A 9,901-nucleotide genomic window follows, 5' to 3' on the forward strand; every position below is an offset into this window, starting at 1 on the left:
ACGCACCCCAAATTTTGGGGTGGAAAATAGGAAAAAAATATTTTTTATAACATGGGGGTCCATCTTATAATCTGAATAGGTATCTTACCTGGGGAGGTAGTGGAGCTGGGGGTCACAGGAGGCAGGGTCCTTCAGTGAACCGGTGGAAGTGGAGGCATGCTGGTACCTGGGGGCTGGGGCCCTGGTACCTGGGGGCCTGGTGCTGGTGGCCTGGAGTGCTGGGGGCCGGGGTGCTGGTGGCCTGGTACCTGGGGTGCTGGTGGTCTGGTCCAGGTGGCCTGGTACCTGGGGTGCTGGGAGTCTGGTGCCGGTGTCTTGCTGTGAGCGGAGTGGCAGAGCAGAGTGAGCGGCTTTCCGGTGCCCGCGGCCATCTTTCTGAAGCTGTGATCTACAGGAAAATGGCCGCCGGCGCGGCAGGGCACATGCGCCGGCTCTGATGCCCATTTTCCTGAAGATCACAGCTTCAGAAACATGGCCGCGGGCACCGGAAAGCCGCTCACTCTGCTCTGCCTAACAGCCAGACATCGGCCCCCAGCCAGATATCGGCCCATCTCACCTCTTCTTCCACTGCCACCCTGCTATCCCGCTCCACCAGCACCGGTAAGTTGCGGGGAAAATTTGGGGGAAAAAAGGTGCGTCTTATGGTCCGAAAAATACGGTAAATATATTTCTAAAAGTGCTATTGACATGAAATTCTCACAAGATGTCGGTAACAACTCATCCAATCCACACAGGCAAAGAAATAAAACCATAGATGACCATAAATTAAGTTATGGGTAATAATGAGAAAATGACACAGGGAAAAAGTATTGAATACATGAAGCACATGAAGTAAGAGACATGCAAAAAAAACATGGAAAGTCATGACACCAGCTGAAATCTATCATTAATTAGAAAGCAACCCTGCCACTTAGTGAAAACTAATATCAGCTGGTTCAACATAAAAAGGTGTCTCATTACCAAGGTGCCACACAAAAAACGTCTCATGAACGGTCTCAAAAACATCATTTCACTATAAACCGGCCACAACCAGGTGCTCCCCGCAAGATTTCAGACAGAGTGAAAAGAATTATCAGAAGAGTTGTCCAACAGCCAAGGACCACCTGTGGGAGCTACAGAAATACCTGGAATCAGCAAGTACGATTGTTTCAAAGAAAACAAAGTAAATCACTCAACCTCCATAGCCTGTATGCACACTACCATGCAAGACTCCATTGCTGAACAAAAAGCATATTCAAGCATGTTTACAGTTTGCTCAAAAACATTTAGACAAGCCTGTGAAACACTGGGAGAATATAGTCTGGTCAGATGAGGCCAAAATTGAACTCTTTCGATGCCATAATACACACTGTTAAAACAGCATACCAACAGTGAAGTTTGGAGGTAGGAACATTATAGTGTGGGGCTGTTTTTCAGCATACGGCACTGGCAAACTTCATGTAACTGAGGGAAGGATGAATGGACAAATGTATCAAGACATTCTTGATAAAAATCTGCTGCCATCTACCAGGATGATGAAGATGAAACGAGGGTGAACATTTCAGCAAACCAATCATCCCAAACACACAGCCAAGGAAACTTTCAATTGGTTTGAGTGAAGGAAAATAAAACTGCTAGAATGGCCCAACCAATCACCTGACCCGAATCCAATAGAAAATCTATGGAAGGAACTAAAGCTCACAGTTCATAGAAGGAGCCCACGGGACCTTCAGGATTTGAAGAGTTTTTGTGGAAGAAAATCTCACCTGAGCAATGCATGCGACTAGTTTCTCCATACAGGAGGCCTCTTGAAGTTGTTATCACCAACAAAGGCTTTTTTTTTTTTTTTTTTTTTACAAAGTATTAAATATATTTCAGTAAGCGTGTTCAATACTTTTCCCTGTGCCATTTCTCATTACACATAATTTATGGACATCTATGGTTGGATTTCTTTGCCTATGTAGATTGGATGGGTAGTTATCGACATCTGGTGATAATTTCATGTCAATAGCACCTTTAGAAATATATTTACTTAGAAAATTGGTGACGTGTTCAATACTTATTTTACCTGCTGTATGTAAATATTCAGAAACTAAGAATCTGTTTACCCAGACTGACCAGCAGCACGATACGATAAATGCTTACCGATCAGCGTTCGTTTAATAGCCTGTTCACAAAGGCCGGCCAAAGCAAACGATGCACACTAAGCGATCTGCCATACATTGCTCAGTGCACATAGACTGCCATTGTTCTCGGTGGTGCAAGTCCTGTTTACATAGGGGGATGCACCACCGACCACAACGATCTTTTGTGTTGTGCAAAAGATCATTTCACCCAATGAACGAGTGTTTTGTTCATTCAACGGGTTTGGCACCCTGTTTGCATTGCAGGATGATTATGAAATTTGCATTCTTTAGTGTGAATTCAGCTTTACTAAAACCGCATGGAAAAAATCAGTGTACAGTAAAGAACGAGGGGGATGCAGCTGCAGCTTTCTTCTCTGTCTTGTGAAAGAGAACACGCTAGTGCGCGAAGCATTACTTTTACAAAAGGAAAAACTGACTGATGTGAAAGGTTTCTTTTTCAAAAGAAATGCAGGAAAATAAAAATAAAAATCGTCTGAATATACAGTACAGACCAAAAGTTTGGACACACCTCATTTAAAGATTTTTCTGTATTTTCATGACTATGAAAATTGTACATTCACACTGAAGGCATCAAAACTATGAATTAACACACGTGGAATTATATACTTGACAAAAAAGTGTGAAGCAACTGAAAATATGTCTTATATTCTAGGTTCTTCAAAGTAGCCACCTTTTGCTTTGATGACTGCTTTGCACACTCTTGGCATTCTCTTGATGAGCTTCAAGAGGTAGTCACCGGAAATGGTTTTCACTTCACAGGTGTACCCTGTCCGGTTTAATAAGTGGGATTTCTTGCCTTATAAATGGGGTTGGGACCATCAGTTGTGTTGTGCAGAAGTCTGGTGGATACACAGCTGATAGTCCTACTGAATAGACTGTTAGAATTTGTATTATGGCAAGAAAAAAGCAGCTAAGTAAAGAAAAACGAGTGGCCATTATTACTTTTAAGAATGAAGGTCAGTCAGTGCGAAAAATTGGGCAAACTTTGAAAGTGTCCCCAAGTGCAGTTGCAAAAACCATCAAGCGCTACAAAGAAGCTGGCTCACATGAGGACCGCCCCAGGAAAGGAAGACCAAGAGTCACCTCTGCTTCTGAGGATAAGATTATCCGAGTCACCAGCCTCAGAAATCGCAAGTTAACAGCAGCTCAGATTAGAGACCAGGTCAATGCCACCCAGAGTTCTAGCAGCAGACACATCTCTTCAACAACTGTTAAGAGGAGACTTTGTGCAGCAGGCCTTCATGGTAAAATAGCTGCTAGGAAACCACTGCTAAGGACAGGCAACAAGTAGAAGAGACTTGTTTGGGCTAAAGAACACAAGGAATGGACATTAGACCAGTGGAAATCTGTGCTTTGGTCTGATGAGTCCAAATTTGAGATCTTTGGTTCCAACCACCGTGTCTTTGTGCGACGCAGAAAAGGTGAAAGGATGGACTCTACATGCCTGATTCCCACCGTGAAGCATGGAGGAGGAGGTGTGATGGTGTGGGGGTGCTTTGCTGGTGACACTGTGGGGGATTTATTCAAAATTGAAGGCATACTGAACCAGCATGGCTACCACAGCATCTTACAGCGGCATGCTATTCCATCCGGTTTGCGTTTCATTGGACCATCATTTATTTTTCAACAGGACAGACCCCAAACACACCTCCAGGCTGTGTAAGGGCTATTTGACCAAGAAGGAGAGTGATGGGGTGCTACGCCAGATGACATGGCCTCCACAGTCACCAGACCTGAACCCAATCGAGATGGTTTGGGGTGAGCTGGACCACAGAGTGAAGGCGAAAGGGCCAACAAGTGCTAAGCATCTCTGGGAACTCCTTCAAGATTGTTGGAAGACCATTTCCGGTGACTACCTCTTGAAGCTCATCAAGAGAATGCCAAGAGTGTGCAAAGCAGTCATCAAAGCAAAAGGTGGCTACTTTGAAGAACCTAGAATATAAGACATATTTTCAGTTGTTTCACACTTTTTTGTTAAGTATATAATTCCACATGTGTTATTAATTCAAAGTTTTGATGCCTTCAGTGTGAATATACAATTTTCATAGTCATGAAAATACAGAAAAATCTTTAAATGAGAAGGTGTGTCCAAACTTTTGGTCTGTACTAATATATATATATATATATATATATATATATATATATATATATATATATATATATATATATATATATATATATATATATATATATATATATATATATATATATATATATATATATATAGTAAGGCAGCGCTACTTATTATCCTGGGGGATACTCGCTTCGCTGCGTCAATCAGTGCACACCAGCCATATTTCTCGGTATTTCTCAACTCAGCAGTTTATTAACTCCATAAACCGTAGGTCACACAAATAAAGTCCACGAGCCCAAGTGGCAGACCGGCCCACATTGGCTCTAATTACAGCCTTCCGCAAGGTAATACTAACACAATGTCCATATAAATGTCCATAACACAAGAGTATTACCTTCGCCGGCTTCAGCTGTAACAGTCCTCTTTCCTACACCACCACTGTGGCTCTACGGCTTCCCACACGTGGTCTCCAGCCGTCACTCCCTTTAAGGCTTACTGGCGTATTACATATATCATACCCAGGCTTCACCCTCCAGGACGCTTGTGTGGCACTCCGAGGCTTACTGGCATCCCCCACACTCTCACACAGGGATCCAGGCTTCACCTCCACCGGAGTCCACCAGGCCACTCCAGGCCTCACACGAGCGGTGTTCCCACCACACACAGGGAACAGCCTCGTGCCTCTCACACGGTGCTCACACAGGAACTCCCAACAACCAGGAACTCCTACACACCGGAACACACCCACACAGGAACACACAGGGTTTATATATACTGCAGCGCACACACACACCCGCAGATAGGACCTTAACTGTGTGCAAAAGGACCTGTGTGATGTCACGGTCATGTGACCAGTCAGTTAAAGGGGAAGGTACATGGTCATTCAAACTACACTGAACCATTAAAGGGATGTCTGCTACATCACAATATAATAATATATATATATATATATATATATATATATATATATATAATGCTGTGGGTGGTAGGGTTTGTGGGGGGAGCGGCAGCGGCGGACGAGTGGGGCACAGGAGGCAGTAGCTGGCTACAGCATCCTACACTGTGCCTGCTGTTAAAGAACATGAATATTCACTGCTCCCCATGCCCATGGGCGTGGAGAGCGGTGAATATTAATTTTCCTTAATAGCACGCACACTGTATCCGCAACACGGCTCTTGCAGCGTCTCAGTGGTCATGTGTGCCCGCTATTGAAGACCAAGAATATTCACGGAATGGGTTGTAGTGAATATTCATGGTCTTTAATAGCGGGCGCACATGACCGCCGAGACGCTGCAGGAGCCACGCTGCGGGTACAGTGTGCACGCTATTAAGGCTATTGAATGGTCACTGCTCTCCACGTCCATAGTCCCGACGTGGGGACCAGTGACTGTTCCAGCAGAGCATCTCACAGTGTGAGGGCACATGGCAATGACGCCATGCACGGCTCACACAGTGAGATCAGTGTCAGCAGCAGAGCAGGACGCAGCACTGGAGCAGAGAGGAGGTGAGTATAATTGTTTCGTTTTTTTTGTGTGCAGTGTGATGGGGATCAGGGTGTGTCTTGCATACCAGGATGGAGTGGTGCCATGCATACCAAGAAGAGGGATGAGGGGGGCCATGCATACCAAGAAGAGGGATGAGGGGGGCCATGCATACCAAGAAGAGGGATGAAGGAGGCCATGCATACCAGGAAGAGGGATGAAGGATGCCATGCATACCAGGATGAGGGGGCCATACATACCAGGAAGAGAGATGAAGGGTGCCATACATACCAGGAAGAGAGATGAAGGGTGCCATACATACCAGGAAGAGGGATGAAGGGTGCCATACATACCAGGATGAGGGGTGCCATACATACCAGGATGGAGATCAGGAGGTGCCATGCATACCAGGGTGAGAGATTGGGGTGCGATGCATACCAGGATGAGGGATTGGGGTGCCATGCATACCAGGATGAGGGATTGGGGTGCCATGCATACCAGGATGAGGGATGAAGGGTGCCATGCATACCAGGATGAGGGGTGCCATGCATGCCAGGGTGAGGGATTGGGGTGCCATGCATACCAGGGTGGGAGATTGGGGTGCCATGCATACCAGGGTGAGAGATTGGGGTGCCATGCATACCAGGGTGAGGGATGAGGGCCATGTATAACAGGAAGGAGGGGGCCATATGTACCAGGATGGAGGACATTACCCCTATAACAGTGTCAACAGGTGACCCCCTCCCCCTTAACAGTGCATCATGACCACATTTTTTGCTTACATTTTTTTTCTATTTTCCTGGGTGCATCTTATGGTACGGTGAGTCTTATAGTCCGAAAAATATGGTAATTCTATCAACCAAAGAGATTGTCTTTGGCCAACGCTCTTAAAATGTAATATGAATAGCAGGTGTATCATAAATCAGCATATAATACAGTGTAGACAATAGACAATGAAAACCATGTTCTTTAAACAGTGCTGCGCAGTGTTGCATGCCGAGCTACAGCTTTTAACAAGTACGCACAGCGTTGGCAAAGAGAACAGGATTGTGATATGTTTTACTAATGTGTCTGGATCCGCTTGTCTGAGATACTGATGTGCGCACATTGTACTATATAGTGCCCTACTTAACACTCCATAACCCAAAAGGCATAATATATTGTAAGGCGGCGGTGTTCACACACCGTGCAGTAACCGAGGCAGTGACCAAAGCAAGTCCAACATAAACAGCTTTATTTCAGCAACTCACGGGTTAACAAAGTCCTCCGGTTCGCAGCCGGGTTAACAGAAGTCCATACACAATGGTCGCCGTGGGCAACGGCCGGGCCGCTCAGAGCCTGACGGGTGCAGAGCCTTCCCAGGAGTGGGTTCAGCTATACACAGTCCTGCGAAGTTTTCCTGCTATGCTCCTAGCAGGTCCCAACACTGAACAACACTAACCTTAGTGCAGGGTTTTTAGAGGACCTGTGGCAAGAGCCACTGGAAAACCCGGGTTGGAGGGAGGAGGCCGCCCCACTGCCTTCCTGTAGTCTCCTCCAAGAAATGAAGGCCCTGCCGAGTTTTACTTAATCTGCCTTATCCTGATAGCCTGAGCAGGTCAATGCTCACCTTCATTCCTGCATTGCAGCCGCAGGCGAGTTTGTGACTGCAATGCACTCCAATGGATTTAATAGGTCTCTGTACACATTCTGGGGGATATATAACGTCCCTCGTATACGATCCCAGTCACTGCCTCACACTATATATATACATATAATAGTATCATAATCCTCTATTGTTTGCAACGTGAATCTAAATTTTTTTCACACCAAGTTTAGTTTTGGGCAATCATTTTTTGGCCATATATACAGTGGGGAAAATAAATATTTGATACACTGACAATTTTGCAAGTTTTCCCACCTACAAAGAATGGAAAGGTCTGTAATTTTTATCGTAGGTACACTTCACCTGTGAGAGACAGAATCTAAAAATAAAAACCATAGAATCACATTGTAGGATTTTTACATAATTAATTTGCATTTTATTGCATGATATAAGTATTTGATACAATAGAAAAACAGAACTTAATATTTGGTATAAAAGCCATTGTTTGCAATTACAGAGGTCAGACATTTCCTGTAGTTCTTGACCCAGTTTGCACACACTGCAGCAGGGATTTTGGCCCACTCCTCCATACAGATCTTCTCCAGACCTTTCAGGTTTCGGGCAACATTGAGCTAAAAAAGAGAATGGACCACACCTCCAAAAACATACGTTGATCTAATGCCTCTCGGCAAAAATATATAACACTGAACATGAGGTTCTTAGTTTAACATTCTGATCAGACTGTATGAAGCCCACTGCCACATCATGGCAAACCACGTTATGGGTCCTAACATTTCCTGCCTGAACAGGAGCGGAGCCGTGCGCCAACCATTGGGCGGCATTGCGGCGGTGGTTGGCGCACGGCTCCGCTCCCGTTCAGGCAGGAAATGTTAGGACCCATAACGTGGTTTGCCATGATGTGGCAGTGGGCTTCATACAGTCTGATCAGAATGTTACACTAAGAACCTCATGTTCAGTGTTATATATTTTTGCCGAGAGGCATTAGATCAAATGTATGATTTTTTAGAGGTGCGGTCCATGCTCCTTTTTTTTCGGGCAACATTGAGTTTCAGCTCCCTCCAAAGAGTTTCTATTGGGTACAGCTCACCTCATATAGAAAACATAACATTTTACACCTTTATATTACTATCACTTGGATTTCTGCAGGTGAAGGTTTACGACTTGGCCGGATGTGACCACAATGCTGATGACGTCATGGTAATGGGCACTGATGGACTGTGGGATGTCATTACTGACAGAGAAGTGGCAGATATCGTTCAGAGAGTCTTTGCCGCTCATGGCACCGACCAACCAAATAGGTAGGTATAGACACAGTCATAGCAGGCATGTACTTTAATGTAACATATCCAGCCTTTTTATAATCAAGGGATCATCTCATCAGAAACCCCCAATATGAATGCTGTCCTGGCAATCAACTGAAGGGCCATCCATCCTACAGTTTGTCATCCCAAGGCCACTAGAGCAAGAGGTCATGGGGGGGACATTTCTGGAGCATAACTAGGTCATTATTCTGCTGTTTCTTTTATTCCTCTTACAAATATGTAAATAAATTGACAAATGGAATATAGAGTTGGGGAGGATGTCTCTACAGTCTGATACTTTCCAACCAATGCTGATTACCCAGGGACAAACCCTTTTCATAACGGGAAAGGTAACACCCAGTTGTCTATTCAGTAATACATTTCTAACAGCGGTATACCAGAGAAATGGCACAATCCACGGTTATGAGTAATGATGTTCTAGAATTAGTTTATGGGCAATGCACTTATTTAGTAGAACAGATCTCTCAGGAGAAGTAGAGATAGAGATTGGCGTGCACTCAGTAGCAGGTGCAGGTGAAGAGGGATGTAACCCGTTAAACCTTGAGAAACGATTCATTGCACACTCTTAATAATTTGCAGACAGTTTATTTCATAAGTAGTGATTGAGACATAAGCAATGACTTTGAAAGGTGCATGGAATTGCGACTAAGAAAAATTAACGTTTCGACCCTGCTCGTGTCTTATTTATTAAGTTGCTGGGGTGGCGTTGTGGACGTGCGCTCCCGCGCCTTCATCAAAGCACAGAAGCGCACGTCCACAACGCTAACCCAGCGACTTTATTTTTCTAAGTCGCAATTCCATGCACCTTTCAAAGTCATTGTTTAATGTCTCAATCACTACTTGTGAAATAAACTGTCTGCAAATTATTAAGAGTGTGCGGTGAATCGTATCTCAGGAGAAGGGACAGGTCGTCATTTTGTTTTTTAAGTAAACAGCCGTTCCTACCTGAAATAGCATCACTCGTACCATGGGCGCTGCAGTCCTACAGAATTAACCCACAAATGAGAATGGCTTTATTGAAACTTGAGAACCAAACCAGACTAAAATTATGAATAACTAATGTATTGAAGATACAAGTGTCATAAATAATCTGCAAGGAGATCGCTTTTCTATTCCATTGATAACTAGTTTGTGCTCAGAGATCTACTCTTTGTCCTCTAGTGATACACTAAAATAGTCAGCTGTGCTCTGGGGGTTAATTCACTTTTTTCTTCATTTCAAAGTGATCCACATTTCCATGATAAGGCCGTTTAATAATGAGATCCATAAACCACATTGCTTCATATCCAGGC

The 9,901-nt window shown here is 44.4% G+C and overlaps 1 protein-coding gene across 1 annotated transcript in view; it reads left to right on the forward strand.

Annotated features, from left to right (window-relative positions):
- Nucleotides 1-9,901, forward strand: part of PPM1J (protein phosphatase, Mg2+/Mn2+ dependent 1J) — a 65,751-nt gene that overhangs the window by 54,501 nt on the left and 1,349 nt on the right. The window contains exon 9 of the mRNA XM_073667179.1: nucleotides 8,434-8,585. Coding sequence (XP_073523280.1) covers nucleotides 8,434-8,585 — 152 coding nt within the window. The remainder of the gene's footprint in view (nucleotides 1-8,433; nucleotides 8,586-9,901) is intronic.

Source organism: Phyllobates terribilis, unplaced genomic scaffold (assembly GCF_046119375.1).
Source record: "Phyllobates terribilis strain yellow unplaced genomic scaffold, ASM4611937v1 Scaffold_2__4_contigs__length_985480577, whole genome shotgun sequence".
In the NCBI taxonomy this organism is placed as follows: domain Eukaryota; kingdom Metazoa; phylum Chordata; class Amphibia; order Anura; family Dendrobatidae; genus Phyllobates; species Phyllobates terribilis.